A 17545-nucleotide genomic window follows, 5' to 3' on the forward strand; every position below is an offset into this window, starting at 1 on the left:
GGCAGGTCACAAAACTAAGTTTAAAAGCTGGTCTCCAGATAAAAGTCAATAGATACGTCCTTCCCAAAACAACTTCATCCTGTATATTAGAATCCGATCCACTAAAAGGCATTTCAAGGCACTTGCCATTTTTAGATGTATTCCAATGTATACTTACCAAAAAATTGTATCATTGGATGTGGTTCAGAAAAAATATTGGCAGGCATATGGTACAAAGTCAGTGTAACCTTTGGCAAGAATTATACACATGTAAAGTACACATCCATTTCAAAGAAACAGCCTAACTTGGTGTGGTAAACTTTTTGTCACATTCTAAGTGAAAAATTAGAATTAGTGCATCTTAGGTTCACAACAGATATTCTGTAACATATACACCATACATCTAACATTACTAAATCACGTTGCAAACACAGTAGAGAAGCAAGCTGGGAAATTTACTTTTTTGAAAAATAGGACAGAAATACTTTATTTATCTGACATGTTCAGAGGCAAAAACTCTTAGTTTTGGTGGAGATTTCAAAGGTCATCTAGAGTAAGTTACAACAAATGATTGTTCTATCTCAGTTTAAAGCACATTCAGCAGTAGGGGACACATTAATTCCTAATACAACCAATTACAATTTTGAACAGGTTTAATTTGGGGGGAGATATTTCTCATACTGAGTCAAACTCTAGCTCCCTGTAATCCCCACTTACTATTGCTAGTTCTGACCACAAAGGTCTACATAGAATAACTCTAACTAACCTTCTAAGAAAACTCGTAGAAATATTTGAAGACACTATTCTCTCCTCTCACACTTTCATCACCCCCATCACCACCAGGCTTTTTTTGCTCTAAGACTTTATGAGTTTCATTAATGTTTCCTAGATGAAGTGGTCCTGAATAGCTTCCCTATTACATTTTCCTCTGAACAAGCTGCAGTTCATCACAGTCCTTAAAGTGAGGTGACTAAAACCTCTAAGCATTTTTCCTTCTTAAACATCTCACAGCTCAGACACAGCACACTTGTGCAGTTGTTTCTGACCTAAGTAAAGGGTTATATTCTTATTTTGACTGCATTTCTTTTTTTGGTGAACCATGCCAGTTTGATATAATCCTTGATTCTTATTCTGTTATCTAATGTATTCTGTATTCTTTCTGGTTTTACATTATCAAAAAACTTAAAAAGTATACTATCTATGTCCTCAATTAAAACACTTTAAAAATTCTGAACAAGACAGAATGAGGACAGGAGTTGTCACTACAGACCTCATTCCATATTGACAGTAATTCAGTAACTATTACCCTGTTGAGGTAAGTTAAGATCACAAGCCAGTTATCACACAGTCTTGGTTGGGGTCACCTAGCTCTGCCACTAACAACTTTGTGTGCTTTTGGGTAAGTTTCTTAACTTCTCTAAGCTTCAGTTTCCTCATCTGTAAATCAGAGATACTGCTGGCCCTTAATAAAAGTTAATTATTGATATTATCATTCACAAATTAGCTTATATTTCTTTGCTGCCTCTGGAAGTAATTTTATCAAAATAGAGTATAAGGAGAACCCAATATTATTCTGAAGGAGTATGGCCAGGCCAACCGTCTTTAGAATTTTGCACAGTATCACTCAAGCTTCACAAGCTAAAATATTCAGTATCTACATCTTCTCATTTTTCCCTAATCTTCTAGAACATACTGTAGACTTATGTCATCCAACTTTGGCTGAATCCTGCATTGCTCATCAATTTTCTTGTTCATCTCTATTTGATGAGGCACCCTGTTCTTTCAAAACTTTCTTACTCTTCAAGCGTTCAGCACTCAGCTGCAGAACTCACTTCCCTCCTCACTAGGTGGCTGATGCCACTGATGTGAAGTCTCTCACTTGTCTGTTCTTTATCTCAAATGTTTTTTCCTTCACTTTAGGGAGGTCTTCAGAGGAAGGCATTTCCTTTTTCTTTTTCAGAGCCAACATCTTCACCCATGCTCTTAATCTTATTTCCAGACTTTCTTTCACAATGGCTGACAGGCTATGGACAGGTCTGTGGCTTGTTTTTGTGTAGCCTGCAAGCTAAGAATAGCCTTTATATTTTTAAAGGATTACCTTAAAAAACAATAAAAAAGAATATGTGACAAATTTCTTTCCAGAAGAAATTTTGTCCAGCAAAATTAAAAATATATACCATCTAGCCCTTTACTAAAAAAGTTGGCCAATCTCTGCTTTGGAATCTTAGTGCCTTCAATTCTTCCCTCCTTCCCCCTTTACGTGCATCATTCATTGTATGCATCTGGCCTTTACAAATATGTATTGGGACTCTACTATGTGCCAGACACTATTCTAAGAACTGGACCTTACTTTTTACTAGGGGTGGAAAAGCCATGGAGAGGTAAGTGAATGTATGTAAGATAGTCGTAAGTGCTGTGGAGAGAAGGGGAACAGAGAGGGCAAGGCCAGCGGAGGTGGGGAGGCCTTACTGATAAAAGGGTTGTTGAAGCTTTGGAGACAAGAATCACTGGATAAGGGTGACCTGGAATTCATGTGGTGATTGCCATAAACAGGGCTAAGTTTACTGAACTTAGCTGGTCTTAAGGCAGATGGTGCTGGCATTTCACACCACCCAATGGAGAAGTAGAGGCAATGAGTAGGTAGGTCCTATCAAAGTACTCCTATCTTCAGTCTTTCCTATTTCACTGCAGCCTTTCAGCCAAGTAGATTGTAAATATCCTTCATCATCATCATCATCATCATTAAGGAGGAAGAGGAGGAGTCTTCTTTCTTCCCTGGACCTTACTTTCCCATCAAACAAAAATCTGACCTCCCTCTTTCCCTCGAAGCCAAGCTTAATTTTTTGACGACTATCTAAATTAACTTTCTTTACTTCCTCATTATATATTCCTCAAACCCCTCTCAGCTGGTTTCTACCTTCATGGCCCCAACTTGATTGCTAAATCGAGGGTTTCCTCTCTGAATGTGTCCTGGTCCCACAGCAAGTGAAGTTCATTCTCAAACTTGAGCCTACCAGGCACTGATGACGCTATACAAGGCAGATTCCCTGCCTGTCAGAAACCTACTGCTCAGTTTTTTGTTTTCGTTTGTTTGTTTTTGGCTAGTTTTCTCTTCTGCCCACTCCTTAAATATAGCTACTATACAAGATTCTGTCATACTTGTTTTTTCTCTCCTTCCACCAATATTCTCATTATTGACCTGGTAATTCAAACTGTAAGAGCCCAGTATCCTGTGTCTCCTTCGGGACTTTCTATTCCTGTCAACGACTCCTCACGGCCCTAGTCATCAGGGGAGAAAGCTTTGAGTCACCTTCACTTTCTAGCTTTCCCTCAGCCCTAATGCCTAAAATGCGACTGTATTCCTGTCCTATCCCTTTAGGATAAAGGGTACCTAACTTCAGAATTTGGTCACAATCTAATGTCAGCAGATTCATTTGTCTTCCTTCCCCTACAAGCACAACTCCAATCCTGCTGAACTGATTGCCTATCTCCCCGCCTGCAGCCTCTGGAGCTTAGGATATGGGCTGTAGGCAATGCTCACCTCACCTCCAGACCTTTCCCAGACCCACCCCTTCAAGATTTTAAACAATACTCCTCCTAGAAAGTTCTCCCTGACAGCCTCCTATTCCCTACCTGCTATCAATTCATTAATCAGTACTCTTTGTATCAGCTGACTTGCCCTAACTGGTTGAGGCTCCGCTTCTCCTCTGTGCCCCTAGACAATCCTACATAGTAATAGCTACACCACTTTCTACCTGTGTATACTTAGGTCAGTTACTTAACTTGTTTTCTCATCCAGTACTGCTATTAAGACAGGAGGGCTGGGAATCAGAGCCCTGCTCTAATTGTACCCCAAACTCAGAGTCCATGTCCTTCCTTCACACCATAAACCAGGTACCCAAGATTCTGAAATCCCCAGCCCAAAGGCCCCTAGCTTCTAGGGTCTGCATGGCTTCATCAGTGGATCCATACCCTGATGGGTGCATACCCTAGGGATGAAAAGGGGGCCAAAAGTTGGCTATTTGTGGAAGGTGTGAACAGAGCTTTGACCTGCAGGCTGGGAGTTCCAGATGCATGTGCATGAAGTCTGTCCAGATGTATGGTAGAGCCATAGATGAGAAGGGGGTGGAGACACAAGCTAAGAACTACAGAGCAGTCTGAGAATTCTGAATTTGAACCTGGCCTTCCATATTGTTATAAAAGTATATTTAGCAAGACAAGAAAACCAGACTAGACTTTTTCAGTTTGTTAGTCTGATTTATAACTTCTAAATATCTAGACTTACGGTAGGTTGGCCTCCATTTGTACTCCTGTCTTGGGCCCTACAAAAGTTAGGAAGAGACCTGCTTTTATCTATAAAGTGAGGACAATACCAGTGAGCTTGTGAGTATTAAATGAGATAATATATGTACTGTGCTTAGATCAACACTTGATGTATAGTCAGTGCTTAACAAATGATGATTTCCTTCCCTTATCATACTATACTATAATCATACTTTGTTTTTCTCCCTCCCAACAGAATATACTCCTTATTTATTTCTATCCCCAGAGACAAGCATAGTGCCCAGAATATAACAGGCATTCATTAAATGTTTATGCAGTGAATATATGAAGCTCTAGAGAATCTATCTTTCCCATTTTTCGGCCATTCATTTCCTTCCAACTGCTAGAGCCTGAATTTAGGCTCTGATGAATTGTACCTATCATCCTCCAAGAACCTCCTAATTGGTACCCCTTCCTCCAAACTCTCAGCCCTCCAACCAATTTTCATAATGGTTCATGTTATCTCCCCAAAATGTTGATGAGACCATGAAAAAGATCTCTACATCCACTGTGGGTTTTCCACTGACTATCCACCAAGTATTTGCTGAGCTCCTATTCATCCAATTAACCAATGTTTAAAAACCTACTCTGTAGCCTTTGAAGACATAAAAATAAGTATGACACTTCCCCTCATATTTATGGAATTCTCATTCTAGCCTTGAAATATAGGCTAAGTGTCTGCAAAGTGAAGTTCAAAAACTTTGATCTGATTTTAACCATTCACAATGGTGACCTGAGACACATCACACTACCCTGACTCCACACCCACTATTACATAGCCACAGTAGATTACTTATCATCACCAGACTCACATGCACTTTCATACTTTAGTAGCTTTGAATTTGATAATTCTGTATCCTGAAATACTTTTTTGTTTTCTAGTCAGCCTATCAAAACCTTACTAAGGTAAGGTACGACCTCAGAGAAACCCAGTTGGACTCTAAATCATAATTAAATGCTCATTCTTGTGCTGTTATGGTATTTTGTTTTTATTTCCATCACTATAATTACCATATTTTGTGTTATAATTAGATGTTTAACAGATTGCTCCAGAGGACAGAAAATGTGTTTTAATCATCTTTGTATGTATTTCATGATGCCATGAGTATAGTTGACAATGAACACATATTTGCTGAATGAATGAATGGGTGCATGGATGAGTAAATGATGAATAGAGAAGCAGCAAGAGAAGTACTGCTCTCTAGTCAGAGGATTGAGATTCCATTGTGGACCTATCACAACTAGCTGGGTAACCTTAAGAAAGTCATTGAACCTCCTGAGCTTTAGTAACTGCTCAGCATAAAAAGGGACTAAGATTTTTGCTGAATTATCATCTAATTAAAATTGTAAGGGATGCATGTATTAAGAAGACTTGTGGTTAATCACACTTACACCACATTCCACCAAATTCTGAAATCTATAGCTACTTTATAAGTAACTAGGATAAAGGCTATTTGAGGCAGGGGACACAATTCATACTGTATATTATCTTCAGCATCTAGCACAGTATCTTCTACAAGGGAAACAATATATGCCGTTAATAATGGAAATTTAAGAATTTATAAATATAATCAAGGTTTATAAATAAAATATTATAGTTTAAAATTCATTCATGAATAAATAATTAACATATAGGATAGGAGGTGATCAGTAACTCAATGTTAAAATTACAAATGGCCAATGAAATCATACAGAAATCTATTCAAATTCTGTTGGTTCCAAGCTCCTTGAGTTTATTTTCATTTCTGAAAATGGAGATGAATAAGACCAACTTCACTGGGTGGCACTAAAGCACCAGTGAGTTAATTTATTTAAATTGCACCAGTATCGTATTTAGTATATAGCAGATTCTCATAACAGTATCTTGTTTACACTCTCAGGAGGGAGAGTTCCTTATTTAAGTATCAGTTTAAACCTAAGAAAATATTTTTTTGTCAGTTTTTAGATAAGAGTTCATTTGAACTTAAAACAAAGTATGATTATAGTATAGGTTAGTCAGGGCTTAAGACTCCAAAAAATGGGTATAAAGGCCACTATGCTGAAGAAGGACAAAGTCAGATTCTGGCAAACAAAAGTAGAAGGCATAAGAAACAGTGAAGAATATATTAACACATTGGGGCACATACCACCTAAAACAGTTCTTTGATCTCAGAGGTTATAATATTCTTGGCCAGTTTTTAGGAATCCTTTCCTTTGCCTCTCATCGCTTCAGTCTTTCAAGGGTCAAGTTTCATCCACCTGGCCATCATCCAAGAGTGTTCCTCTAACAGGCATCAAGATGCTTGGGATGTCACCTCTTCTCTGGCCTCAGAATTCTGCAAGTCTGCTATAAGTGATTATTTTAAGATCATAGCCTTCCTTTATCCATCTGAAGAAAGTCTAAAATATTAACTGCCTACTCCAACCAATAGGAATAACTTTATAAAGTAATGACTTAATCAGCCTCTGATATAGCTCAGAATGGTAAACATCATCAACAAAAATAAATCTTGAAACAGATAAGATATAAATAGTAAATATGACTCAGAAAATACCCCAAATATTAACACATGTTTTGCACTTACTAAATATTTTCCCTTCATTTCCTCACTATCTCTATTAGTACTTAGCATTTTAGTTGTACCATAACTCTCACATCTGGTTCACTTTAAGATCACTCCAAATTTTTATGGTCTTTCATTTGAGATTACTTAGCATAGTTTATTTAATTTGTTTGTTGAAATAATCATTTCCTCTATTTATTCTCATTCTACATGTAGCCTTCAAGTCAGTTATAGAGTAGGGATTGTAACAATGGTTAAATTGTTTTCTGGCTATTTCTATTATCTTTCTGAATTAGAACCTCAGATTATGAGTTTGTTACTTTATTTCAGCATTCAAAATTTCACCAACACATAGAACATAACCATATTTAAATATCAATCTCAAAATCATACTTGAAATAAAATTTTAATTGTTTTCAATTTATGTCTAAAGTTATACATCAAATGACTTTTAATTATGAGATTGTTTTGAATTTATTTAATTAATATGATGACAAAACCTGACACTTAGCAGATTTAACATCTCATATTTTCATTATTTCTTCCAAGAGCTATTCTTAATCTTTGTTCTGAGTGTCTGTCATATGCACCATAGGATGTTTAACAGTATCCTTGGGCCTTACCCAAGAGATACCAATAGTACTACCCACCCACAGCTCTGACCACCATAAATATCTGTAGACATTGCCAAATGTCTCCTGGTGGATGGGGGTAGGATCACCCTTGGATGAGAACCACTGCTCTTGGGTCCTAAAACTCCTCTAGCTAATGTTCATTAGCAATTAAATAATTTCTTGTCTTATAGGAAACAAATGATATCAGCAAATTACGATGTTTGTGTATTTTAAGTCTCAGTCCAATGTATGTATATTTTTCTCTTAAGTCTCGTCTCCTTGCTTCTATTGTGGCTCCTCTATATTCTTCTACATTTATTCCTTATTCATTTACCCATTCATTCAAAAATGTGTATTGAACAACAACATTATGCCACGCATGATTCCAGATGCTAAATATGTTAATTATCAAAACGTCCTTATTCTCTTGGAGTTTACATTAGAATGACATTTTTATTCTACACAGTAGTCAGGATGATTTTCCAAAAATATTAATCAGGAATTAGAGGACAGACGTCACTGAGAAGAGACAAGTAGGTAACTCCAAACTCTGTCCCTCCACTAAAAGCAATGTTGAAGCAGTCTGGAATTATTAGGATCAACTTTTTTGAATTCTGGAACCTAATAAAAAACTCACAGCAATCAAGAAATGCTTAATGAAGAAAGAAGCTGCTGAATTTTGGACAGAGAGCAGTGTGGTCATTTAATTTACCTTCCTACTATCTCTCACTCTCTAGCCTGGAGGCAGCTATAAGATAGCTCCCCGTGTTTCCGGCGCAGTTTACCAGTGCCAGGAAGAGCAATAGATACTTGCCTCAAACGAATATGGCTGTGTGTTTTGACGTGTTTTGTAGCTACCTGAGGGACTGGGTTCAAGTGGCCTGCCAGGCAACATTTATCAAAAGCATTTAAATGCAAATATACTGGCCACAGCCACCTGGGGCTGCAAAGGATAACAGATGGGGAAAACAGTAATAGATTGAAAAGCCTGGAAAGGAAAAGGCCAGGGAAGGATATATAAATATATTACATATAGGCTTTGAAAAGCTCTTCTGTATTCAGGGGAATCTAGAAGAGCCCTGAGATGACCTTCTGATTGACTTCTAGGCTCTGTGCAAGCAGGAAGTGAAGGCTAAAGTTGAGCTGTAAATAGCTGAGCCTTGAAGGAGCTAGTCTTCAAAGACTGTGAGAATTTTTGTGTCTTTTTGGTTTCATATGTTTAAGGAAATCTCTGTCAAATAACTAGTTGACCACTAAGCTAACAAAGACTTCAGTGGAAACTCAATACAAAGAACACAATCTTTAAAAAAATAGCTTAGAGAAGTCACTAAACAAACAACTACAATCTACCCATGACAACAACAAATCCTGGGGAGGCAAAAAAATCTGATTTCTAGAGTTACCATATTATAATAGTCAAGATATCCAGTTATCAACAACAACAAAATTACATGGCATGTAAAGAAAGTATAGCCCATTCACCAGAAAATAAATAAAAAGATTCTGTCACTGAGGAAGTTCAGACATTGACTTACTACTAGACAAAACTTAGGACCTGGACCCTGTCCATGTCTCATACCTCATCTTGAACCAGTTTATGTTTTGCTCCCTGTCACCAGTCATTCCTGTCTTCTTGTTCTTCAAACTATCAAGTATGTTCCTGCCTTAGACCTTTAAACATGCTGCATATTCTCTCTGGAATGTTCTACGTCTTTGCATACCTCACTCTGCATATTCGGGTCTCCATTCACTTTCCACATCCTCAGAAGCACCTTTCCTGACCATCTAATCTAAAATAGCTGTGCCCTCCCCCACATCCCTAATGGCTATCAATTTCTGTTTCCTTTTATTGTTCATGTCATTACTCTCTGAAATTATTTTCATTAGCTATTTATTTACTTTTTTTTTTTTATTGTGTGTCTTTCTCCCTAGAATGTATGCTCCCTGGCAGAAAGGCATTTTATCTGCTGTCATTTACTGCAGATCACCCACTTAAAAGAGGGAGCCAGAACAGGGTTAAATAAGTATTTATTAAATGAGTAAATAAATATGTTATAATATTTAAGAAAGAATTGAAACAAGAAAAATATTATAAAATTCCTATGAGGAGTCTCTTCAGCTCAGAAATTTTGCTCGCCTCTTGTTTAATGAATCTACTAGAGTCCACCCATTGATAAGGCCTCAAATGAGGTGAAAGGGTAATGCCCAAAGCCACATAGCCTGTCATTTCCATTCTAGGAAAAGCAGTCACCGGTAGGGAGGTGGGTGAGCAAATCTGCCCTCAGGTAAGCACAGCCTGGTCAGGGATGGAGAGTGTGTGGGTAAGCTTCAGGCAAACCTCTCCATGTGCACCCCTGACACAGAGAAAGCCAGGCCGGTAGTGGCAGTGGTAAAGGTGTCCTTGAGATTTCAAAGTAATCCAATCTTTGGCAGAGGTTCAGAAATCAGGGTGGGTGATATAAAGGTGTTATTAAGTAACACCTTGAGTAAAGAACAAAGGGACAAAGGATTGACTGGTCTGTCTTTTCTTATTCAACTTCAGAGAAGAGAGGTCTCTCTGATTCTTGTTAAGGTTCTAAAACAACCTGAGAGAGGAAATGATCCTCAAGAAATAGGTTTATGAACTGGTTTTACTACACTAAGCATTACACTATTTTTATTCTAGATGAAAATATTTCTAGAACCTGTCATATATATATACTTTTTCAATATATTAACCACTTTCTTATCTTCTAAAAACACTATCATGGTCAGGGTGATTAAAAATATTGCTTCTGAAGTCAAAGAGCTTAGGTTCAAAACAGGGCTTTGCAACTCACCATCTGTGCAAGTTAATACTCTGTGCCTTAGTTTCTTTATCTATAAATAGGAATAATAGCAGTACCTGCCTCAGAAATTTCCTGTAAGAATTAACTGAATTAATACCTGTAATAATGCACTTAGCACACTGTCTGGTACATAGTACTGCTTGGAAAATTCAGCTGCTGCTGCTGTGACTGTTATTAACATTAATATAGCAATATATTTTTCTTGGTGCCTTGAGCTCATTGTAAGTCTTAAAGTTTTAGAATATGCTACAACATAGTGATATTTTTTTAAAGGGCATATGGTTTGACACAGTTCCAGACTAAGTTGCTGGACTGCTCTTATGTGCTGTTTCATAGTTTTTCCATTGTGTTTTCTAAAGTCTCTGATTTTTACTTCTACTGTTGTTAGCCATTTTTCCTATCTTTATCAGCCTTTTTCCATGCTTCCAGTTTTACAGTGTGGTATAAAAACCAGTAAAGTAAGGCTGTTATACAAGTGTATTAAGTGAAAGCTAATACATTCTAAACTAAGTTGGAAAAGCTCTCCTATGACTAGAGAGAAGGAACTTGACTCCACAGACATCTCTTTTGGGTCTTCAGAGGTATTTTATATTTTCTAATTTCCTGATTCTTAGATAAATATAAAAAGCTATCTGAAAACTAAATTTCTAGGGAGATAGATAGAACAAAGTTTATATATAAAAAGCCTCTTAAGCTCCTACTATAGCTAGATTTTGGGGGAATAAAAATGAATAATATGGTCCCAAGCCTCAAAAAGCTTACAATCTGGAGAGGGAGATAAAGCATAAACAATGTTAAGATAATATGTAAGAGATACCAAAGATTTTCACACTGGGTACTATAGGAGCCTAGAGAAAGGGCCCTGAACTTAACCTGGGGATGCAGGGAAGGCTTCCTGAAGAGGATTGTGCCTGAACTGAACCTTTGACAGGCAAGTGCAGAAAGGCTGAATGGGCTTTCCAAGCATGGGCATAGGAAACGTAATAAGGTAGGAAAGAGCATAGTGCTTTTGTGAGGGTATACAGGGGTGTGTGTGTGTGTGTGTGTGTGTGTGTGTGTGTAATTAATTATTTGATATTGATTCAATTTTTTAAAAAGTAAAATGGATAAGAATTTGTACACCATGTAAGAACTTGTTCGTTGTGCTTCAGAAGATCCGAGACTGATGAGAATTAGACTTGGGGTGGATTAATGATTGTGCATTGAGTCCCCTGTAGAGAATTTTATTGTTGTTAACTGTTAATAACCATTTGATCAATAAATATGAGAGATGCCCTCTCAAAAATAAAAAAGTAAAATGGGAAATGGTGAGATAAAAAGCCAGGAGTTAGACTGAACAGAAGCCAGAATCAAAAGAGGGCCTTATATGCCCTGCCAACAGGCTTGGACATTGCTTGTAAGGAGAAGGAGAACCATTAAGAAAATGTGAAGGAGAAAAAAGTCAATTTTCAGATTTTCCTTTTAGATGTGTAACTCAGACAGCATTGTGAAAGACAGAGCAAAGCTAGAGAAAACTGGAAAGAGACAGACCAGTTAGGGGTCTGTTGCAATAATAAGCTCAAGATAGTAAAGCTTGAATGAGGACAAAGCACAAGTTATGGTGAGGAAGAGAGAGGGTCCCGATGTATTTTGCAGATAACCACGGATACCCTGGTGACTTAGGAGAAGAGGGAGGTCCCAGACTGACAGGAGTCAAGGATGACTACCAGATTTTAGGTCTTGTGTTACTGGTTAGATGAGAGCATAATTAACCGAGAGAGAAATAGCACAGTTTCTTCGTTTTGTTTTGTTTTTAAATTTAATCTTGTTTTTGTTTTCTCTCTTGAGTAATGGGCATAGGAAAAGAAATCAATGAATTCAGACTGAGACATGTTAAGTTGGAGCTAATTATTATAGAGGTCAGAACTGAAGATAAACATTTTACAATAATTAACAAATAAAACCAGGAAAGCAGATAAGCCCTAGAAAAATGTATGAAAAGAAGAGCAGCGAAACAAGGTGAGGTGGGACACTGGACAGCACCAGTGCTTAGAGAAGGGCAGAGGAAGACGGCCGTGCAAGAACCTGGGACACCGCACTGAGCGGCGCAAGGCAAGAACAGCGCCCTGAAAGCCAAGCGTGAGTTTAGATGGAGTGGTCAACGAAGAAGCTAAACACACTGTAACAGCTCCATGTTTTGAGCACTAACTACATACCAGGAACTGCACAGTTTTATACATTTTATCTCACTTAATCCTTATGCTATAGATAAACCAATGTGAAGTTCAGTGTAACTTACCCAAGGTCATAGGGTGAGCTGGCAGAACTGGGATCTGAACCCAGGTTCTGCTGGATTACAAAGCCCATGTTCTTAACTCTGCTGGAGTAAAAGAACTTCTTCAGGATGCATCTTAATATTATCATAAGGACTGCTATATACTGCCTTTCCAGGAAGCATATCTTAAAATCTGCTTAATGTTCTCAAATGAATATTTAATATCTAATAAGGTTGTTAGGCATTTGATCACTTATTTGGTGATATATTTCTTCACAATATCATCAATACCACACTTAAATTATGAGAACAGTAAAGTGCAACACAAGGTAATACGTTCATCTGATTAGAGCACTGCTCCAGAAAGGCCAAAAGGAAGGTCCTATATGGGCTAGTTAGTGCCCTTCAGAGGAAAACTAAGTGTCTGGACCTGGACACCTAAGACTACTTAGCTTCTACACAAATATTATTATTGGTCTCAAGGAAAGCCAGAGAGGGTATGCACCATTCAGCACAAACATGGAAAAATTAAAGTAGGTATTCTAGAGAAGGTTTATTTTACATAATAAAATACCCATTTAGAGATAGAGAATACGTCACATTCCTATTATAAAAGTTGTAATTCTCCTCTTTCCCACTAGAGGAAGCAATAGCATTACTCTTACCATTTGGTGGATAAAAGACAGCATATTCTTCTAGTCCTAGTTTTCCTATAAGAAAAAAACATTGAAGAGTTTCAATATGATAAACAAAACTTTAAAAATTAACTAATTTTGTGAATGTACTAATAACTAATGGAATTTTAAAAACTACTGTAATATATATTCTTTTATTTCATGACATGGAATTAATTTGCAAATATGCCAGCAACTTTTGATACTAGCAAATCCTTTAAACAATTTGTCAGTAATATAATCTTAGTACAAGGCAACTGAAACAAGATGATGAGAAAAACAAGTGATTTCTAGCTCTGTAAGCATGCAAAAGAAGTATCTATTTATAAGCATAGAACTGTATTGCTTTTATGTCTTGCTTACTTATATATTAACTTATAAATAATTCTAATCTATTCATTACAGTAAGTGCTAAGCTTTGCAACGCCTCATTAGTTTACATTTTTACAGAATGTGCAGAACAGTTAAAAATTAAATGTCCTTAACTATAATGGTGGTAACATTTTCTGAATCCTAAAACAGTTCATATGGCCCAAGAATGAGACTAAATATGTGAAATCAGAATTATCTCAGAAAATTAAAATATATTCCCCATAATATGTGTTTTTTTTTTTTTTTGGCTACTACAATCTTTATTCAAGAACCCCATAATATGTTTTAAAGGAGTTTTTAAAGTTTTCCTCAAAACTTATGGTTCTGAGTTTTTCCCCACCTTCTACTGAGTATCTTTAGGTAGCTTTTATCTTGACAGGTTTTCTACACCTTTGAATCTATTGAAAAGTCACCCCCACTTGGCTTTAAGGTAAATTTTTAATTTAAATAAAGATTGTGTTTGTTTTGTTTTGCTCTTGTTGGGAGTGGTGGCAAGAGGAGTTGAAGAAGAAGCCTGAGCAGTTTAGGTTAGGGTGGAGACAACAAGGACAGGTCCTGTGAGTAAAGAGAAAATGGAATAAGAAAAATAGATGATACATAAATAGATAAGATTTATTGTAATTAAGTTCTACAATCAACTTTTTAGCAGATAATGTTAAAGAAACAAACAAGCAAACCAGAGTTTTCTCTAAGTTCAATTTAGAAGCCATGGAACTGAGAGCCTCCAAGCTGACGGAGGGGGACCGCTGCACCAGGTAAGGTGGGCGTGTTCTAAGGCGGGGCCGTAGCCATCAGGCAGCCAGCCAGACTGAGGGATGGCGGAAAGACAGTTTCTGCCTTCATGGGAACAACGATGACCATACCCAATAGGGTTATAAGCTTTCAGTGCTGGGACTTTACCACTTAATAAAAAGTAAAAATTGGGAATGTCTGCTGGCTGTTCAGTCAGGTGTCAGGTGATAGCAGGATATTCAAATAGCGATATCTTATAGGCAGTTAGTGATAGAGGAGAAGAAAGCATTAAAATAGAAAGAGAGCAAATAACTAATAAATTGTATCAAAAGCTTAAGTGGTAGAACATTTTGAGAGAAGTAATAGAAGGAATATAGAAGGTTAAAAAAATAGGAAAAGCAAATTTATGTGATAAACTCATAGTTCGAAGGGAAATAAAAGTCAACAAAAAGGGCAAAAACAGCAAAGAGGAGAAAGCGAACAGGAAAGATAAAGAGGGTAACTTCAAATGCTGCTTCTGAGAACCACTTTCCTGTGTTATGTGGTAAGTTGCTTGGGCACAGATTTAAGTGGGAGTGATAGAATCGTTACAATAATCTGAGTGAAATCTTATTAAATAATTTACAATAAAAATTTGACAACACCAATATATGTTATGAAATAGAACAGTCTGGTATGATTAAGTAGGTCTTAAAGAATACTTCTATGTTACTAAAATTTTACCTCTTATGTATGATTTCGGTGGTGAAGCACTGTTGTATGCAAAGTGACCCAACACAGACGTATCCCGGGAAAAACAAAGTAATACCTGGGTACAACATTGAAAAAACAAACAAACAAACAAACAATTAAGTATTGTTTTATAACAGGTAATTCATTGCTATTTCCTGCTTGGGAGGCATTGATATATTATTTTTCAAGTTGAGTACTGCTCCTTGTGATGGGAAGAGTGACCTCTACTGGTAACTCATGGTAAGTGTTACAATAAATGCCAAGTGTGTAGGGCTCAGTTTCATCCAAGGATTTCTCATCGTTAACCTCCTGAACCTTGAAGAGCAGAAAATGCAAGTCACTGATATCACTTGATTCTCTTACTGTATTTTCTATCTGGAAAAGAGAAATAGTTGGGGGAAATTAACAAGGTAAGAAATGTATAGGGGGGACCCTAGGCAACCCCGATGGCATTATGCAATTTGGGAACTACAGGAAACTGGAACAGACTCACTGCTGGGATGCGGCAGCAGGCAGCTGGGCATGTCAGGGTGGGCAGGAAGGCAACTCACAGCATCTAGAAGGGATGCAGTAGCTACAGAGCAAGTGGCAGCCCAAAACAGGTTAGAAGCTGGTTGTGGGGACTAGCAAACAAGAGTGTGGCAACTCTGGGCAGAAAGTGAGAATCAAGGATGTCCATTAGGAGAAACTGGATTGCTGACACAAGTCTGGAATTTGGGGGAGGGGTTTAATCCCCAGGAAGGCAATCAGTAACAAGAAATCTGGGTCCTGGTATTAGAAGAACTGGGTTTCAAAAGATGTTACTGAGAAATGAATTTGGGAATGAAAGCAAAAGGCAGAAACTCAGTTAATAGAATAGAGACACAAAGTCAGGGCCAGACTAAGAGCAGAAGCAAATGGAGAGGGAAACTATGGGTCCAAGACATAGGAAAGGAGCCTAGCTTTAAGAAAAAGGATAACATAGAGCCTGGACACTGGTCAGACCCAATGGTGAAATGTATACCAACCTGCAAGTGATTTATTTTTATTGTATTTTAAAAGACCTACAGGCAGTACAGGTTTATGATAAAAATTAGAAATACAGAGGAAAAACACCCAGAATCCTACCAGTGTTAATATTTTGATGTATATTCTCTCACTACTTTTATACATACACATATAACTTTTTAAACAAATAGGATTATGCATACTGTTCTATAATTGATTTTCTCTCAATATTATAAAATAAGTATTTCCTCCCCATACTTTTTAATGTTGTAGAATATTCCATTATATGGATGAACAGCAATTTATTTAACCTGCCTTTTAGTGTTGAGATTAAATTATTTATACTTTTCTCTAACTATAAACAATGCTGCAGTGAACTTCCTTACAGCTAAATATGTATGTACATCTTTTTTTTTTTAATTCCCAAATCTGGACTAGCTGTATGATCAAAGTGATGGGCACTTTAAATCTAAAACTTTTGATACATCTTTGCCAGACTGCTCTCCAGAAAGGTTTTGTTTTTAACATCTACAGAAAACAGTACACATTTTCTCTTGTTAACATCAAAATGGGTTATTATAATCTTACAGGTAAAAAACGGCATCTTGCTTTACTAAAGAGGTTTAATACTTCCATTTGCATTTCTTTTGTTATTTTCCAGTTCATAATCTTAGTTCATTTTAAAATTAATGTTTTTAAAATTACTGATTTGTTTAAATTTTCTGTATATTAAGGATTCTATCCTTTAGTCTAATTATGTATTACAAATGGTTTTGCTCAAACTATTGTTTTTGACAGAGATTTTTAAATTTTTACATGCTCAAATGTACCAATACTTTCTTTCATGCTTAAAGAGCCCCTCCTCATATTTATAATAGTTTTTATATATTCACCTAAATTATGAAAGTCATTTATGAAAGTGTTTTACATCAAGTATTTCTGGTTCTTCCCCTTAGGGAACATATGTCAGCTTATCTTTTCCAGCCACTTTGGTGTTAGGTGTGGCCATGTGATTTGCTCTTTACTCAAAGAAATACACATTCACTTGTAAGTTTCCACATGGAATGTTCAGGAACAGAGCAGTGAACCAGCTTCCCTCTTTCCCTCTGCACAGCAACCATCATAGTGGTTACTCTGCTGGCCCAGGTCCCACAGTGAGAATGACATGGAGCTAGGTCCCCATCCTACTTGGGATAGACATGACCATGAGCAAGAAATTAACCTTTGTTATTCTTAAGCCACTGAGATTTTGAACTTGCATGTTATCACGGTACAATCCAGCGCATCGTGACTAAAACAGAAAATTTCATCAGCATTTTTGATAGATTCATTTTGTGGCAAAATCAATAACTCATCTGGAATTTATTTTGAAACTAGACTGCTGAGTTCAAATTCTAGCTCTCCCACCTACTAGATGTATAACACTAGGCAAGGTACTGGACTTCTTGGTGTCTCAGTTTTCTCACTTGTAATATGGTTACAATAATAATACCTACATCAAAGTTTA

At 37.0% G+C, this 17545-nt stretch overlaps 1 protein-coding gene across 4 annotated transcripts in view; it reads right to left on the reverse strand.

The window, feature by feature from the left end:
- TBC1D19 (TBC1 domain family member 19) overlaps positions 1-17545 on the reverse strand; it is a 146443-nt gene that overhangs the window by 17582 nt on the left and 111316 nt on the right. For all 4 annotated transcript variants that reach the window (XM_036994776.2, XM_017664797.3, XM_017664796.3 and 1 more), the window contains 2 exons: positions 15043-15127; positions 13207-13251 (listed from right to left, as the gene is read on the reverse strand). In XM_036994776.2, coding sequence (XP_036850671.1) covers positions 13207-13251; positions 15043-15127 — 130 coding nt within the window. The remainder of the gene's footprint in view (positions 1-13206; positions 13252-15042; positions 15128-17545) is intronic.

Source organism: Manis javanica, chromosome 5 (genome assembly GCF_040802235.1).
Source record: "Manis javanica isolate MJ-LG chromosome 5, MJ_LKY, whole genome shotgun sequence".
Taxonomy (NCBI): Eukaryota; Metazoa; Chordata; class Mammalia; order Pholidota; family Manidae; genus Manis; species Manis javanica.